Here is an 18,404-nt window from a genome sequence, read left to right on the forward strand (position 1 = left end):
AAAAAAAAAAAAAGGAAAATCCATGAATTTTAAGTGCAGCTATCTGGCAGATAACAATGCGAGCAGGTGATCAAGGTCAGCATCGCCAGTGCTGGGAGAGTTTGCAGTATATGCGCGCTTCCCGATATGACTGACACAGCACAGCAACATTTCTCAGGCATTCCTGCCAGAAATGCAAAACGTGAGTCTACACCAGCCAGACCCATGTCTGTACGTATGGTCTGTATTCCCTAAAGTTGTCAGAGATATAAAAGATAGGGAAACGCTTTTAGAATGGTTTCCCACCTAAGTCTAAAGACAAGACAGCACATCCTATCTGTAGCTAATTACCAGCAACTCGGGTACTGTCTATGCCTTAATCCGTCTACACCCCTACATTCCTGTGGTCAAGTACATGGCTTTGAAAATCCTCGATAGCGACCACGCCCCCATTCAACTTTCCAAGTCCGCCCAACGTCAATCTAAGATTTTGGTCCTTTCAGCAGGTTGGGCCCTATTAATCGTTCACCGCTAACTCTGGACCTCGCAGCACAAGAGACGGGCGGTAAATCACCTGACCCTGAGAGGGTTGCGTTGACGACAGCACAGCTGGGGCTGGGGGTGGCAACGAAGCCTTTAGACAGAAGAGCACCTCCGAAATTATGGGAGCTCGCTGAAAGGCTAGAATAGGCAGGAGAGGGCAGAAACTCTAGGACGGGGTGATGCACACACAACAGTCGAGAAACTAATGCGGGTTGTTAGAAAGAACGCACGTGTTCACAGCGCCGGCCGAGCCAGGGGCTAGGGAACAGCAGGGTACCACCGCGAGCAGCCGGAAGGGCACCACCCACTCCGGGGCCCCCCTCACCTCGCCCCGCAGCAGCCAGTCGCGGTGGTAGCAGAGGCGACCTTTGTCGGAACTACGCAGCGCCTGCAGGGTCTCCCAGCAGCGACCCTCGGACGGCATGGCCGGCCCTGAGGGAGCTCTTCAGAGGCTCCGCTTGTGACAAAACAAGTCCTCGAATCAGCCGCCCGGAAACGGGCCCTCGATTCCGCTTCCGGGGCGCGCACGCAGCCACGCAGGGCAACCCCCGCCCCTAACGGCTGCATGGCCCCGCCTCCGGCGCCGGGCCTGGCAGCCAGCGCGCTTGCGCCGGCAGGGTTTGGTCCCTGAGGCTCCCTTGCTTGGATCTGGGAACCGGGGCTTCTGAAGGCTGGAGACTGCGGATTGCAGAAAGCCCAGTATGTGTTGATGAGGATGTGGAGAAATTGGACCATTGCTGATGGGCTCTAAAATGGGGCAGCGCGGCAGTTGCTCAAAAGGGTAGCCTTACCACTGACCCAGCAATCCTACCTCTTTTTTTTTTTTTTAACGTTTATTTAGTTTTGAGACAGAGAGACACAGAGCATGAATGGGGGAGGGCCAGAGAGAGGGAGACACAGAATCGGAAACAGGCTCCAGGCTCTGAGCTGTCAGCACAGAGCCCGACGCGGGGCTCGAACTCACGGACCGCGAGATCATGACCTGAGCCGAAGTCGGCCGCTTAACCGACTGAGCCACGCAGGCACTCCCCTACCCCCCTCCACCCCACCCCCCCCCAGCAATCCTACTTCTAAGAATGTATATACCAAGAGAAATTGAAATGTGCATCCACACAGAAATTCGTAGAATGTTCCTAGCAGCATTACTCGTAATAGCTAAAAGTTAGAAACACAAATGTCCACCAACTGGTGAGTAAATCAAATAGGGTGTATTCATACAATGGAGTATTATTTGGCCATAAAATAGAATACAAAAGCGTGCTACTACATGGATAAATCTTGAAAAACATTATTCTAAGTGAAAGGACTGGCCACAGTATTGTTGGATTTCATTTTTGTTAACGTAACCTTGGAGACTTTGTTGCTCCCAGGGGTTGTGCAGAGGCGGGAGGGGGGGTGGCTACTAATGCCTATGGGCTTCATTTTGTATTGATGAAAATGGTCTAGAACTGGATAAAGTTTATGGCTGCACAGCTTTGTGAATATACTGAAAACGACTGAATTACACACCTTAAAAGGATGAATTTTCGGATCTGTTTGAGGTTGAAAATAACATAAACATTTAAATTTTTTATCTTTTGTTTTTTTTTTTTACAAACTCTCTGTACTGTCTGCAATAAATTACTTTACATGGGGCGCCTGTGTAACTCAGTTGATTGAGTACTTGGCTCTTGATTTTGGCTCAGGTCATGATCCCAGGGTTGTGGGACTGAGCCTTGGGTTTGGCTCCATGGTCTGGAGCCTGCTTGGGATTCTCTCTATCCCTCTGCCCCTCTTAAAAAACAAACAAAAAACAAAAAAAAAAAAGCTTTACAAAGGAAAATACAACATTGTTGAGAGTCTAGCGATAGACTCCAACAGAGGTGTTTCCCACTAGCGTGGTAAATAGCAGTGCCCTGCATGAGGTTTTCATTGGTTTGGCAAAAATACAAATGAGTTATACAGATATGTACCACATTGGTGTAAGTTTGCCAACTTCCCTTTCCTGGGGAAGGTCTTTTTTTTTTTTTTTTTTTTTTTGGAGAGAGCAAGCAGGGGAGGGGCAAAGTGAGGGGACAGAGGATCTGAACCAGGCTCTGCCCTGACAGGCTGACAGCAGCCAGCTCGATGTGGGGCTTAAACCCACAAATCTCGAGATCATGACCTGAGCCCAAATCAGACGTTCAACTGACTGAGCCACCCAGGTGCACCTTGGGAAGCTCTTTCATATGCTGTAAGTTCAAGTCCATTGATCATGAAGGCTGTGAAAACAGGCTTGGTTTTTGTGGCAGTGGTAGCTGATGCTTGTTTTTGCAGTGATCTCCCTTGGCAAAATGAAAAGCTGGAAACTACAAATGTCCCCAGAATTTAAGGGGGAAGGAGGTTTCCGAAGCTGGATGCCTATGTGGGGCCCATTGCCTTTGTGGACATAGGGCAAGTCTCTGGAGTTTTGTCCTTGAGTTAGAGTAGACAGAACAAGACTGCCATCGCCCGGATGGCAAATACCAGCTAAAACAGAAAGGTTGGGATTCAGCACAGCACCCCATTTGTTCACCTCTCTAAAGAATATGTTGTTCTTTCTTTTAAATATAGGGAAATGGGAAGAGCACAGAAATAGCCCATCATCTTATCATTCAGAAACCAACTAACAGGGGCACCTGTCTGGCTCAGTAGTTAAGCATGCAGCTCTTGATCTTGGGGTTGTAAGTTCGAGCCCCACGTTGGGTGTAGAGATTACTTAAAAATAAAACCTTAAAATAAGTAAATAAGATCTTTAAAAAAAGAAGCCCAACTATCATTTTTAAAATAGTAATATATACACATCTTATCTCCCTCCATCCTATCCACTCCTAAAGTGCCCCTCCACCCCTACCCCGCAGACACTGAGCCAAGCCTTACAAAGTGTGTTTCCTCCAGTCATGTCACAGGATTGTGTGAAGAAGGTGCACAGGGAAGAAAGAACCGACCTGGGCCAAAGTGAAATGAGAAGCCTCGAGTCCCATGTACCAAGTACTTGTTTACTGGCTCTCCTGCACCATTGTCTGTAATCATTTTTAGAAAAGGGATGGGGTGGGGGCGCCTGGGTGGCTCAGTCGGTTAAGCGGCCGACTTCGGCTCAGGTCATGATCTCGCGGTCCGTGAGTTCGAGCCCCGCGTCGGGCTCTGGGCTGACGGCTCGGAGCCTGGAGCCTGTTTCCGATTCTGTGTCTCCCTCTCTCTCTGCCCCTCCCCTGTTCATGCTCTGTCTCTCTCTGTCTCAAAAATAAATAAACATTAAAAAAAAAATTTTTTTTTAAAAAAAGAAAAGGGATGGGGTGGGTAAAAGAAATCATCCAGTGGAGTCTCACATATTGACTAGAAAAGTTTTTTGTAAAACACAACACACATTATTTCCAGAATAAAGGCATTCCATAGATAGAAATCTAGCAAACAGAAACACAAACCAGTGGGATTGGGATTATACTTTTAAAAGGCCACTGGACACAAGCCCTGCAGTGTCTATTGTGAAGTGCTCAGGGGCAAGTGGCCTTGAGGAAACTTGGGTGTGAGATTTCCACCAGGCGTGGGAGGAGGGCCTTGGGGAAAAACACTGTACCCAAACAGCAGGTGAATGTGCTCACAGCCCAGGAGGGGTGGTTAACAGCTGGCTAACAGCTCCTGCTGGTGCTGGTCAGAGAAAGCCCAAGAGAGAGATTCCTCAGAAGAGGAGGGCTATAAGGGGACTGGAAGAAAAAGTCCAGTCCGGACATTTGCTCAGGAAAGGAAGGAGCAAAGTCATGGTGAGTTAAAATCTGGTACCCTAAGATCAGTAGATTTAAGGCCTGTCAAGGTAATTAAAAATTTCCATCAGGTGACTCTATCAGAGAGGAGAAAACTGAGCGGTTCCTGTTTCACTCCCCCTAGTGCTTTAGGGACTTTTCTGGAGTCGGTAGCTAAGACAAGATCCTGAACACACTTCATCAGTGGAAGAGAGAGGAAAGCGGCAGGCTTTCCAGCTGTGGCTTGGCCACTCTTCAGTTCCCAGGACATCAGTTCGGGCTCCTGGCCCAAGACTGGCGGGCTTAGGTGGGAGGAGATCGGGAGCGGATGGGAGAGCTGGTGAGGAAGGTAGTGTAGGGACTGTCCCCAAACACGTTGGCATAAGATGACTTGAGGAACTGGACGTAGTTCTGCATGCTGCGATTGGTGCTCTCCGACTGCTCCAGGCGATCTTTGAGGTCTTGTAGCCGGCTCTGGTAGCGACGGTCAGCCTATGAGGAGCAACAAAAAAGGAGTCAAGTGTGTGAAATGTCCAGGCGGATCCCTAGAGACTTGGTCAGGGGTTGCCAGGAGCTGAGGGCAGGAGAATGGGCGTGACTGCTAATGGGCACGGGGTTTCTTTCCGAGAAGAGTCTAAACTTAGATTGTGGTGGCAATGGCGCACCTCTGTGAACACACTAAAAAACACAGAATTGTACCATTGAAAGGAGTGAATTTTATGGTATGTAAATGATATCTTAACAAAGCTGTTGATTTAAAAAAAAAAAAAAAAAGGAATCTGCCTGGGATATCCCTAAGGGATTGGAAAGTGAGTTGAGAAAAATCAAACCATGTCATATTTCTAAAAACCTCCATGAAACACCTTGCCCCGCAGGCCCCAGGAAGCTAAAATCTCAATCCACTCCCTTCTCTCCGGCCCCCGCCCTCCAGCCCGACTCACGTCATCTCGGCTCCGCCGCAGCTGGCTGAGCTCCGTCTTGGTCCTGCTCAGCTGGGTCTCAAGGTCCAGGATTTTGTTCTGGGCAGCTCGCTCCTTGGAGACTGCATGCTCCTTGGTCTGTTCCACCTGCCCAGAAGGCACGGAGGTGGGGCTGGCTTACCTGACACGGGGAGCACCTGGCACCCGGAAGGCTGAGCCACTCCCACTCTGGTCTCGCACATCACTACGGATGGTTCTCTGGTGCCTTGTGGCAGGAGCTAACTCCAGGGACTTCTGCAGCCCACTTCACCTGCCCTTTCCCCACACCCCAAGAATCATCACCTAAGCTGTGGAAAACCTGGCTGAGTCCCACGCAGGCAGCAAGTGAATGAGCCATCGTGATCAAGTGCCAAAGCCTTTACAGTAATTGCTCATTTGATCCTTGGGACAAATTCACGAGGCAGGTGCCACTACTGCACCCCCTTTTTTAGATGGGGCAATAGGCTCAGAGAGGTCAGGTGACTTGGCCCAAGGTCACAGAGCTAGTTAGCAATGGATTCAAGACTGACCTGCCTCCTAGCATCTTCGATGGCGCTCTCCAACTGCCTGGCCAGGCTCCCACATTCCCGTGTTTTCTCCTCTAGCCGCAGCTGGGACTGGTGGATCGCTTCCTCCCTCTTGGCAATCACCTGTAGGAACTCGATATTCTGGGCGCTGGTTGCCTCCAGTTTCCTAGATGGAAGCACTTAATCAGATCTGGCTCGTACCCCGACCTGTCCTGTTCCACCCCGCCAGGAGGCTGCCAGCCACCCCTGGGCTGGGGTTCTCATCATGCCAAGAGTCTCCAAGGAACCACAGGAATAAACCAAAGAAACCTGCTGATCAGCAAGGCAGCAAGCAGGGAGCCGAGAAGCCAGGGCAGCTCAGGACTGTGTGGAGAGTGGGCGGGCAAGCACAGACGAGCGTGCCTGTTGTTAGTAACACAGCACCTTGCAGCTAAGGAAGGTGGGCGCCACCATTATCCCCACTTTACAGAGGAAGAAACCGAGGCACTGAGAGCTGAGGTCATTGGCCCAAGGTCAGCACAGCTGGCAGGTCTGTCACCAAAACCCATGCCCTCAACTTGTGCTCACTGCTGCCCCCTCAGCAGAAGGACATCAGCTGGTACCCCCTCTACTGCTTATGTGATCCACCGTGGCGTCACAGTGACTCCTGATGGGCACACGTGGTCCCCACTGCAATTCCAGAACACCTTCCAATTGAAAGTTCTGTAAGTCCTGCTGAGTCCAGCTGCATGTTGGAAGCCAGGGGAGCAGAGCGGAGCCTCGGAGCCCAGCCCAAGTCCCCACATGCAGGCTGCACGAGCCAGCTGGGCAGCCAGAGCATCCCCGGGCCAAAGGCCTTGCATCTCTAACTAAGGCTCAAGCCCTCATTTTACAGATGCTAAGAGCTCCAGAGGAGGACAGTCAGGGGGCCCATGTCGCAGCCTTGCCAGATACCAGCTGCGTCACCCTGGGCAAGTCACTTAGCCTCTCTCCATGCTCGGTTTCCTCATATGCAACATTGGGATAATAGCAACTAATACACACTAACTATATGGTGCATTTTTCTGTGCCAGATAATGCGCTAAGGCCTTTGAGGATTATCTCCTGGAAGACTTTCGATAACCTCATGAGCTAGATTGTTACCCCTACCCTTGATCCCTTTCTCAAGGTGAGTAAACAGAGGTTCAAAAGGGTTCAGTGATTTGCTCAAGATCACAATGCAGGCTAAGTGGCCAAGCTGGGACCCAAGGCCAGGGCTTCTGACTCCAAAAGCTGTACTCTCCACCTGACTGCCTCTAATAGTCCATAGGTAAAAGAGAAAAATCAGATCAGAAAGGTCTTGGGGATGGGGCGCCTGGGTGGCTCAGTTGGTTGAGTGACCAACTTGAGTTCAGCTCAGGTCTTGATCTCAGCTTGTGGGTTCGAGCCCCACGTCGGGCTCTGTGCTGACAACTTGGAACCTGGAGCCTGCTTGGGATTCTGTGTCTCCCTCTCTCTCTGCCCCTCCCCGACACATGCTGGTTTTTTTTTTTTTTTTCTCTCTCAAAAATAAACATTAAAAAAAAAAACAGAAAAAAAGAAAGATCTTAGGGAAGGATGATCAGAAATGAAGAGCAGAATGAGGCGGGGGGTGGGGGGGGCGCAGGAACTCCCCCTCACCGCCTTATATTGGTCCTGCTGGTTTGCTCGGGTGAAGTGTGCCTTTTTGGTAGGTAGAGCCTGTGGGTGGTCTGAACTTGACCACACTGTTCCGGAGCATCCCCCAGTCAAAAGACCATCTTCCTCTCTCCCACAATGCTTACCACTGCAATGGAAGCAGCTTTTCCTCTGGGGTCTGCCCAGTACCTTCTGGGGCCTCGAGTCCCTCAAACACTTCTGCACACTAAGCCCAAAGCAGCTAAGTGGCTGAAAGTCTCAGGTCCTAGGAAGAGGACAGAGATGGGACCAAGTGCCTCTAACCTCTCCAGTTCATCCACCTTCAGACTCAGCTGTTTATTTTCCTTCTGGGAAGCCTGATGTTTCTCTCTTGCCATCTCCAGCTTGTCCCCCTGATGTTCGATCTAAAATGACAGGAACACAGACTGGTTTATGAAGGAACTTCCCTGTGCAGCCCTCCCTTCCCCCTAGGACCTGTCATCCACACCCAGGAGGGAGACACGCTGCCCTCAGCAGGCATCCAAGTCTCAACGCACAACCTGGACGAGAGAGGAGAGTGGGGACAGGTTAGGCCCGACTCCCGTGAAGGCCTTCCCGCACGTAGAGAAGCCAGGTTTGATCCCGAAGAACCACGGCGACGCTTTCTTGATCAGGAGAGGCCACTCAATGGGATCCGGGGCAGACATGAGAAGGCAGAAGCAGATGCTGGGCTAAACTGGCCCACACGACATGCCACAGAGCGTTACCAACTACACTGTCGGCACCGCTGATGTCATTCTCCCTTTAAATGGGGACAAGTACAGGCAACAGGAAACCTATCAAGTCTTTCAGGCTGGCAAGTTTGAGAAGTTATCCAGAGGGCTGCTGTACACAGAAGCTTCAGATATCAGGCTCTCGAGGCCCTGAGAATACTCAGGTTCAAGGGCAGGCAGGCAATTTAAGAGGACTGCAAATGTGGGCTTGGGAAGCAGGTGTAACTGGCTGAGTTCCAAACCCTGGTCACTAACTCTCAGCACTGGGACCTCAGGAAATTAGGCCTCTATGCCTTGGGCTGCTTTCTGGAAAACGGAGAAAAAGAATATCTACACCTCACAACATTCCTGGGAGAATTACGGGGGAGAATACTGGCGCACAAAGTCCGTGCTCGAAAAACGATAGCTACTTTTATTATTACAAGGAAGGAGGTCAAAACAGGGGGAGGGCCTCGCCCAAGGTCCCACTGCAAACGAGAGGCATGTAATTTCTTAGACTGTAGGCAGGATTCCAGTAACCCAGAGGCAGACTGCTTCTGGGAGGAAGGGAGCCCTCTTTCTGGACAGAACCTCAGGCAATGGACCTGGTAAGAGTCGGGAAAGGCAGCTGGAGCAAGAGAAAGTTGGGAGAGAGAACATCCCCCCCTCCCCCCAGGCTGGGTGTCTCCCCCTGGGGGTGTGGCCGAGCACTGCAGCAGAGCATGAAGGGCAGAGGGACTCGAAGCACAGGCTGGGGGGGGGGGGGGGGGGAGCACCGGAGAGTGACGGCTCCTATAACTACAATCACTTTGTGCAAACACAAGGCATTTGGCACACCAGACTTTTATTTCACAGCACTGATGATCGCTCACTCCTTTCAGAAAGCAGCAGCCAAGAAAAAGGAAGTGGTCCTCCCTTGGGGGGGGCGTGCAGCTCATCTTGGTAAGCGGGCCCCTGCTCTGGCCAGTTCGTGGGACCCTTTCTGCCAGTCCCTTACCCGGCTGCGCAGGTCTGATATGATGGCTGTGAGGTCGATGTTCTTCCTCTCGTAGCCCTGCAGCTGGTCTTGGCACTCTGCCAGCTTAGCCTCTGTGATCTTGAGGATGTCAGGCAGCTGCTGCAGGTCAGCCAGCTGGGACTGGAACTGCCTACGGGCCTGCAGTGGGGAGAAAAACCCACCGTTGGGAAGGGCCCCCGCTGCTCGTGGGACCAAGCAGAGTCCTTTGGAATTAGGGCAGGGCTGCCGGCGGTCCCCAGAAGAGGATCCTGTGGGAACCACAGGCAGGAATGTGGCCTGCCCTCCCCACAGGCCACTGACAGTCGCGGGCTCTTCTCCAAGGGACACAATGGACCCTAACTTGCCACCTGAGCCTGCCACTCCTTTCGTCATTGAATAACAAAGGCAATCACGTGGCAAATACGAGGACCTAGTTACTGTGCTGAGAGCTCTCTGAATTACTCAGTGAATTCATACAACAACCTGTGAGCTTGGTGCTGTTGTCCCAGTGGAAGGACTCTAAGGATCAAGGGAGCAAAGTCATTTCCCTAAGGCTGCTCAGCTAGAAACTGATAGAGACAGGGGCGCCTGGGGGGCTTAGTTAAGTGTCTTGATTTCTGCTCAGGTCATGATCTCACAGTTTATGAGTTTGAGCCCCACATCGGGCTGCATGCTGACAGTGTGCACTGACAGTACAGAGCTTGCTTGGGATTCTCTCTCTCCCCCTCTCTCTGCACCCCCTCCCCCAAATAAATAAATAAACATTAAAAAAAAAATAAAATAAACTGGTAGAGCCAGGATTAAGGTCCAGTCTAACTCCAAAGCCCCTAGGAAGGCAATCCCAATGCTACAGCTCAGAGGCGAAGGTCAGAACTCTCTGATTTAGCCCATCCCTGTATTAACAAGGAGACTGGGGGCACCTGAGTGGCTCAGTCAGTTTAGCAACTGACTTTGGCCTAGGTCATGATCTTGTGATTCTTGAGTTCGAGCCCCACATCGGGCTCTGTGCTGACAGCTCACAGCCTGGAGCCTGCTTCGCATTCTGTGTCTCCCTCTCTCTCTGCCCCTCCCCTGCTCATGCTCTGTCTCTCTCTGTCTCTCAAAAATAAATAAATGTTAAAAAAAATTTTTTTTTTAACAAAGAGGCTGAGGACCAGATGGGGCAGGGACTTGCCCAAGGCTATGACACAGGTTAGTGGCTGGGCCTGGACTACTCAGTCCATCTCTAAAGGTAACAGTAATGGGAATGCAAGCTGGTGCAGCCACTCTGGAAAACAGTATGGAGGTTCCTCAAAAAATTAAAAATAGAACTACCCTACGACCCAGCAATGGCACTACTAGGCATTTCTCCACAGGATACGGGTGTGCTGTCTCGAAGGGACACATGCACCCTCATGTTTACAGCAGCACTATCGACAATAGCCAAAGGATGGAAAGAGCCCAAATGTCCACTGACGGAAGAATGGATAAAGAAGATGTGGTACATATAGACAATGGAGTATTACTCGGCAATCAAAAAGAATGAAATCTTGCCATTGGCAACTACGTGGATGGAACTGGAGGGTATTATGTTAAGTGATATTAGAGAGTCAGAGAAAGACAAAAATCATATGACTTCACTCATATGAGGACTTTGAGACAAAACAGATGAACATAAGGGAAGGGAAACAAAAATAATATAAAAACAGGGAGGGGGACAAAACAGAAGAGACTCATAAATATGGAGAACAAACTGAGGGTTACGGGAGGGGTTGTGGGAGCGGGGATGGGCTAAACGGGTAAGGGGCACTAAGGAATCTACTCCTGAAATCATTGTTGCACTAGATGCTAACTAATTGGGATGTAAATTAAAAAAAATTAAAATTAAAAAAAAAAAAAAGATAAAGGTAATAGTAAGATGACCCCTTTGTCTCTAGAGATCCAAGCTGTCTCTAAAAGAATAAGGTTCTTTGGGGAAAGGGGAAGGAGAGGCACATCTTTGGGTTGGTGCAGAACAAAACAGGCATGGCCAAGACCTGGCAGATCTTAGCACCTGAATCCACTTGGATTTGCTCTAAGCAGGGGGGATTATTTTAAGGAAACTGAAGAAGAAAACCAGGAGGAAAGCAGCAGCGAGACAGCGAGAGAGAGAGAGAGAGAGAGAGAGAGAGAGAGAGAGCAAGAGCAGGGAGAAGGCACATACACAGTAGTGTGGACCAGCCCAGCAATGAGAAAACTCAATTTTCTGGTCGAAATCAAGGAAGCCCAGAGGGACAGACTGGCAGACACGGGACTGAATGGCGGAAGAAAGCAAGGAAGGGGAGCAGTACCGCTTCGATCTCTTTGTTCATCTCATCTTTAAGGATCTTGTTCTCTTTGTCACAGCGTTCTAGCTGGGCGGCCACTTCATCAGCCTCCAGTCTGGTCTTCATCACCTAGGAGCCGCCAAAGCATTGGGCCGAGTTTCAGTGAAAAACACCTTTCCACCCGACCCTTCCTGGGAGAGGCCTCCTGGCTGACCTCGAGGCAGATCACCTACCTGACTCTTATAGTTGTCGATCATCCCTTCATAGTTCTTAACCGACGCCTTCAGCTGCTGCACCTCGATGTGCGCCTGATTGAGCTTGTCCTCCATCGGGGCGAAACTAGCCTAGAAGGGGTGCCTACTGAGTAACCCGCAGGAAGCTTCCCAGAGCAGACAGCCATCCCACCCTCACCTCCCACTGCAAGTGGCCAGGCGGGGGAAGCCCTGACGCCTCACACCCACACCCAAAGTCAAGGTGCGCCAGGGCAACTCAAGTGAAGAAAGAACTTGACCACTGAGCGATGGGGGGCCTAGGGGCACCGATCTCCCACACAATCAAAAATGCACATAGAACTTTTGACTCCCCCGAAACTTAACTATTTCTAGTAACCTACTGTTGACCGGGAGACTTCCCAATAACACATAGTGTCAATTAATACCTATTCTGTATGCTAGATGTCTTAGATACTGTACTCTTAACAATAAAGTGAGCTAGAGCAAAGAAAACGTTGGGAAAATCATAAGGAGGAGAAAATACACATATAGTCCTGAACTGTATTTATCCAAAAAAAAATCCACATATAAGTGGACCCATGCAGTTCAAGGGTCAAGTGTAGACGCAAGTAAGTGACCCCTGTGTTTTCTTGTTCTTATTACAAAAGCAATACATAATTGTTAAAGACTATGGAGATAAGACCAAGGAAAACTAATTGTGATGCATGATGATTGCACCAAGGGATGCCTTGATTTATGGCTTTCTGTCAGTAGCTGAGTACTTTTTTTTTTTTTCCAGCAAGAATGGGATTGATTATATTGTACTTACTGCTTTGCAACATGCTTTTGCAAGGAACAACGATGTTATACCTACTTCTCAAGTCAACAAATGTCCTCCTACAGCCTAAATGTTCACCTCAGTAGATGGAACAAAAGAAATCATTGTATCTCAATACAGTAAAACAATATGCAGTCACTGAAAGAGATAAAGCTAAAAAACAAAACAAAACAAAACAAAACAAAACCCAAACCTGACCTAAAAAGATACCCGTGAAGTATGGTTGAATGAGAAGTAGGCTGCAGAATAATGGGTATGTATGTGTTTGAATGTCTATGTTAGTATTGGGGGAAAACAACTGGAAAAATACCTATGTACAGTTAAGAAAGAACAAGACTTCCGCGTCACATTTGTGCACTGTGTTAAACTTCCACTGTGAACTTTGTAATCATCATCCAAGACAACAGACTCCTAAAAACATTATTCTGAATGGCCACACTGTGTTACGCTTCACAGACACACATACTGTAACCAACCCCCTAACCACTTGTTAGGCTTGGAGGCTGACTTTCATTTCCCCAGCAACCGCCCCTCCCCACCGAGTGGCTCCAGTGGGAAAGGCTGACGGTACCAAGTGTCCCCGAGGAGTCACGGAGCAATTCTTGCCTTTCACACATCCCTGACGGGAAGGTGAATTTGTACAACTGTCTTATTCTGTGGTGACTTCTACCAAAGCCGAATTTATGCTCACTATCTGATGACCCGGCAACTCTACCTCAGGGTAGAATTTAATTTACAAATTCTGGGTGGCTCAGTCGGTTAAGCATCCGACTTCGGCTCAGGTCACCATCTCACCGTTCGTGGTTTGAGCCCCGTATCAGGCTCTGTGCCTGATATTGGGCTCTCTCTGCCCCTCCCCTGCTCGTTGGCTCTGTCTCGCTCAAAACATGAATAAACGTTAAAAAAAAATTTAAGGGGCGCCTGGGTGGCGCAGTCGGTTAAGCGTCCGACTTCAGCCAGGTCACGATCTCACGGTCCGTGAGTTCGAGCCCCGCGTCGGGCTCTGGGCTGATGGCTCAGAGCCTGGAGCCTGTTTCCGATTCTGTGTCTCCTTCTCTCTCTGACCCTCCCCCGTTCATGCTCTGTCTCTCTCTGTCCCCCAAAAAATAAATAAACGTTGAAAAAAAATATTTAAAAAAAAAAAAAAAGATTAAAAAAAAAAATACACCAAACAGGTGCACCCAAAGGTACACGAAGATATCCACTGACAGTAGAATGGATAGATCTACTGTGGTGTGGTCGTGCAACAGCAGACCGGACAGCATTAAGAATGAGACCTGTCACACGGCACGGATTGCTCGCAACCATAATGCTGTATGAAAGCCAGGCACAAAATTCAAAACCAGGCTAGCTGACCTGTGGTGACTGAAGTCAGGATAACGGTCACCTTCACAGGGGGGCTTATAAGCAGGTGAGGTCACTGGGGTGCTAATAAGGTTTGGGTCAAGGTGACTGATGGACAAAAATGTGTTCACTTCATGAAAATTCTAGAATGTGTGTACCTTGCCATATGTCATACTTCTTTTAAAATCAATCTGAACAAATAAACCAGTAAAAAAAAAAAATTTAATCTAGGGGTGCCTGGCTGGCTCAGTCAGTTAAGTATGTGACTCCCGATCTCAGGTTTGTGAGTTCAAGCCCCAAGTTGGGTGTAGAAATTACATAAAAATACGGGGTGCCTGGGTGACTCAGTCAGTTAAGCATCCCACTCTCGGTTTTGGCTCAGGTTATGAGCTCAGGTTTCGTGAGTTCGAGCCCCACATCGGGCTCTGTGCTGATGGCGCAGAGCCTGCTTGGGATTCTCTCTCTTTTTCCTCTCTCTCTGACCCTTCCCCACTCACTCTGTCTCTCTCTAAACAAATACACTTAAAAAAATTCTTTTAAAAAAGAAATGACATAAAAACAAAATATTATAAAAAATAAATAAACAAGCCCACATGTCATTGTCCAGATCAATTAATAGGATCCAACCTGGCTCTGAAATATGAACCTTGGTTCAGGTGCCTCTCGTCCCTGCTGTGCTGGGTGTATAGCAAGTGGTTAAAAGCCGAAACTCCAGAATGAGAATCGGCTTCAAATCCGAACTCCAACACTTCCAAGGGCAAAATCTGGGCAACAAACCTGACCCCTCTCGAAGTCTGCTTCTTTATTCTATAAAGCAGAGACGACCACCCTATTATCAGGAGGTTAAAGGGAGAGTGGATACACATGAAGGGGCCAGCAGCCCCCCAGGTGTCAGTGTCCTCCTCCGATGGCTGAGTGTGCGTGTTAAGTGTCTCACATGCATTGCCACATTCTCACCAGGCACCCTTTCCTCCCGCTAAGGAAACCTCGGGGACAAAGGATGAACCGTCTAACACGGGGCCTGTACTAGCAAGGGGCGGTTAGGACTTGAATCCAGGCCCGACTCCGGCGCACGCCCTCCTAATCAGGCTCCTGCCTCCAGGCCCCCTGAAGAACCCCGGGTCGTCCTTGGGGACCCATCGAGAGTACCCCACCAGCAGCGCCACTGTCCTCCACCCATGGTGCCAGCCTGCTCGCACGACAGACCTTCAGCCTCTCGTTCTCTAGCTTGAACGCGGAATACTCAGCAGTCTGCCGGTGTAGTCTCTCCACCAGGCTGTCCCGGTCTTCCCGCATCTTCTCCTCCAATGTTTGTTGTTGGTTTACAAGATCTGTCACCCGGCTGGGAGGTCGCAGAGTGAAAGCAGACAAAGAGAAGCAATTGCATGGGTTCTGAGGAGCCAGGTCTTTGTGTGGCGTGGGCCCAAGGGTTCCTCCCCAGCCAGTCCCATCTCTGTGCCCTGTCTGCCACTGTGGCATTCCCACGTACCCCACCTCTTCTGACAGCCTTCAGATTGGTCTCCCATTCCACCCCCTCCAAAAGCCTTCTGTGTCCTCATCCTCCCATGAGGCCAAGACACTCCCTAAAGACAAGAACCAGAGACGCGGTCGCTTCCCAGCTCTCCATGGCACCCCCTGGATCTCAGTCCAGCAGGTCTTAAAGTCAGGACAGAACTCCGAGCCTGGGTGGTCAGGGACACCCCCAGACATTACACTTCCTTGTTCACAGGTGTGAACACTCGCCTAGTACGGGTGGGGACTGCAGTGAATGTATACGGCACGATGGGAGAGAAGCCAACTGCCCCTGCCCTCGCTCCCGCCCCCTTCCCCTCCATCACTCATCAGGGCTATAATCCAGTAACGGAGGACTGTGGCCTCACAGGAGCATTTGGGCTCACAGACCCAATACAGAACCTTTACACGGTATGTGCTCTCAGTAATGATCAATTACAGTTCATTCGGCAAATATTTGCTAAGCACAGACTAGGCCCAAGCAAACATATCCCGTTGTTTTACCCGGCAATCTCCTCCTCATCCTTAAAAAACGCAGTTCCGGGATGCCCGGGTGGCTCAGTTGGTCGTGTCCAACTCCAGCTCAGGTCATGATCTCACAGTCTGTGAGTTCGAGCCCCACACCAAGCTCTGTACTGACAGCTCGGATTCTGCTCTGGATGCTGTGTCTCCCTCTTTCTCTGCCCCTCCCATCCTCCCTCCCTCTCTCTTTCTCTCTCGCTCTCTCTCTCTCTCTCTCTCTCTCTCAAAAATAAATAAAAACATTAAAAAAAATCCAAAAAACCCAGTTCAGACTTCCCTTTCTCAGGGCATCTCTTCCCCAATGCCTCTCATCTGTATCACGTGTGCTTCTACCTTCATTATCTGTAGATAATGAGTAGATGCTCAATAAATATTTTTCAAACGAACGAACACATGAATATAGGGGACACTGAGGACGTTTGAACGGTCACTGGTGCCTAGTGGCGAGAAAAGTGTGAGTTCAGTCCCCAGCAGCTTTAGGCCATTTTGGCCTCCTACTCTGACCTTCTGAGGGCTGGGCAACACAGCTGCCGTTACCGGGCAGACGACAGAGACAAGACAGGATCCACCCCACCCCCACCCCCCCACCCCCCGGCACAGGAATGAGGACACCAGTGTGCACGCCCAGTTCCCACGCTGTGCACACCGGGACCCAGCTCAGCCCGGGACCGGCAGCAGACTTAGCCCTGTGTGAGCAGAGAGTTCTGGCCCCTCCACGGCCCCCGCCTGGGCCGCCGCACCTTAGCCCAGTGCGGCCCCTGACTGACGACACTACATGGCAGCCAGGAGGGCGCTGGGGCCCCCCTCAGGCTGCCAGGCTCCTTCCGCCCGTCTGCCTGCTTCCCTCATCAGCCCATGCACCGTCGCCTAAACGCACGTACTCATTCAGGACGATAATTTCCAACTCCAGGTCTCCCTTGTCTTTCACAACTTGATTGTAGCGGCTCCTCCATGATTCCAGAGTGGATAAAGCTTCAGCGACATAAAGATCCTGGCAACATGGGACAACAGGGCCCGTCAGCCTGGGGTCAGCGCTGAAGCCGAGGCAGCTGGGGGCTGGGCTCACCCTGGACGACTCTTCACCCCTGCAGTCCCTTTGCAGAGAGCACCCAGGGTGATTACGTGAGCCCAGCGGCAGCTTCTCGATTTCTAGCCGTCACATGCGCCCTACTCGCAAATCCTTCCTCAACCATCATTCCCACCCACAAAACTGACATAGGCTAAACTCCCCTCTAATCTCTCGTCTCCAGCCAGCCAGCCAGCCACCCTGCTTTCATCCTTTTACCCATTTACTCACCCACTGCCCCCCGCCCCCCCCCCCCCCCGGCTCATTCACCCTTCCACCATCACCATCCCTCCACACCCCCACCGCCTGCCGCCACCCCGGCCGCCCTCAGGGAAGGCCTGTCACCTTGTCAGCAAGTTGCACATGCAGCTGCTCAGCATATTCCTCACTCTTCTCAGCTCGTTCCTTCTGGGCCCGGATGGCCTTCTTTAAGGTTTCTTTGTCCCGGTCTCCCTTTTGCTTTAATTCCTTCAGTTGCTCCATGATGGCCTCCACTTCTGCCTTGTGCTGGTTCCCACTGCGCTCCAGGTTCTGGGAAGGAAGGGCCAGGAAGGGTCGGGGGAGTGGGCAGGGGGCAGGAAGAGACAAGAAAGGCAGAGACGGAGGGCAGAGATGAGGAAAGGGGACCAGCGAAGAGAGGGGATGGGGGACAGGGAAAAAGAAAATGGGTCACCAACTGCGTGGGGCCTTAGGGCTCTCTAAATGCAGGCCAGGGATGAGGGCCATTCCCAGCTCTCCGTGGCACCTCTCTGGGTCACTGAACCCATCGGGTCTTAATGTTAGGACAGAACTCTTCCTTCAGCTCCCAGTGCTGTGGTCAGAAGGATGTCTCACTCACTCAGCAGAGCTACGACCTCAGAGGGTCCCTAGCTCACACAGGCAAGCAGCAACTGAGACCGTTCCTTCCCCAGGGGTAGTTAAAAGACCCAAGGACCTAAGGGATTAAGTGACTGGCTCAGGGTCACGGCACCAAACCCGGTCACTCCTGGGAAGGACACCCAAGGCCTCCGGGGTCCACTGCTCTTGCCACTGTCCCAGAGTCTCTCTGAAGCAGAAGGGCCTTGGCAGCAAGTGCCCCATAAACCATTGAGGCAAAGCCTTACTGAGTGTGGCTCACCACCCTGGGACTGCCATGTCCCGGCCCCTCCTTTCCCACCCGTGGGGCCAGCAGGTACCTTGATCTGCATGCACAGGCGACTGTTCTCTGCCTCTTTGCACCGGAGCTGGGCCTGCAAATGCCCCCGCATAGACTCCATGGATTTAGAAAGCTCGGACGCTGTCTTTGCTTGAGCCTTTGGAGACAGAGAGAAAGTGGCAGAGCCAGCATTTGAACCCAGATTTCCAATTCCAGAGTGCATTCTCCCCCACGAAACTCTACTGGCTCATAAGGAGGAGCAACTGTCAGGGATGGTACCTTCTCACATTGTATTTCCTGGAGAAGTTCTTCTACTTCCTTGTCCTTGTCTTGCAGTAGTAACAGCAGGCGCTGGAGAGAACACACACTGTCATGAGCTCCC

The 18,404-nt window shown here is 50.8% G+C and overlaps 2 protein-coding genes across 16 annotated transcripts in view; both read right to left on the reverse strand.

Moving 5' to 3' along the window:
* GLE1 (GLE1 RNA export mediator) overlaps window positions 1-1,010 on the reverse strand; it is a 31,176-nt gene extending 30,166 nt beyond the window's left edge. Inside the window, exon 1 of the mRNA XM_047830636.1 lies at window positions 848-1,010. Within this exon, the coding sequence (XP_047686592.1) occupies window positions 848-946 (99 nt within the window). The 5' untranslated portion in view covers window positions 947-1,010. The remainder of the gene's footprint in view (window positions 1-847) is intronic.
* Window positions 1,011-3,849: 2,839 nt separating this feature from the next.
* Window positions 3,850-18,404, reverse strand: part of ODF2 (outer dense fiber of sperm tails 2) — a 35,601-nt gene continuing 21,046 nt past the window's right edge. For 14 of the 15 annotated variants that reach the window (XM_047830244.1, XM_047830238.1, XM_047830237.1 and 11 more), the window contains 12 exons: window positions 18,302-18,373; window positions 18,063-18,179; window positions 17,233-17,418; window positions 16,703-16,812; window positions 14,994-15,129; window positions 11,627-11,737; window positions 11,418-11,522; window positions 9,109-9,267; window positions 7,684-7,784; window positions 5,749-5,911; window positions 5,201-5,326; window positions 3,850-4,751 (listed from right to left, as the gene is read on the reverse strand). In XM_047830244.1, coding sequence (XP_047686200.1) covers window positions 4,563-4,751; window positions 5,201-5,326; window positions 5,749-5,911; window positions 7,684-7,784; window positions 9,109-9,267; window positions 11,418-11,522; window positions 11,627-11,737; window positions 14,994-15,129; window positions 16,703-16,812; window positions 17,233-17,418; window positions 18,063-18,179; window positions 18,302-18,373 — 1,575 coding nt within the window. In that variant the 3' untranslated portion in view covers window positions 3,850-4,562. Of the gene's footprint in view, window positions 4,752-5,200; window positions 5,327-5,748; window positions 5,912-7,683; window positions 7,785-8,938; window positions 9,268-11,417; window positions 11,523-11,626; window positions 11,738-14,993; window positions 15,130-16,702; window positions 16,813-17,232; window positions 17,419-18,062; window positions 18,180-18,301; window positions 18,374-18,404 lie in introns of those variants that run through there. The other variant, XM_047830248.1, reaches the window with a different exon arrangement.

Source organism: Prionailurus viverrinus, chromosome D4, assembly GCF_022837055.1.
Source record: "Prionailurus viverrinus isolate Anna chromosome D4, UM_Priviv_1.0, whole genome shotgun sequence".
Taxonomy (NCBI): domain Eukaryota; kingdom Metazoa; phylum Chordata; class Mammalia; order Carnivora; family Felidae; genus Prionailurus; species Prionailurus viverrinus.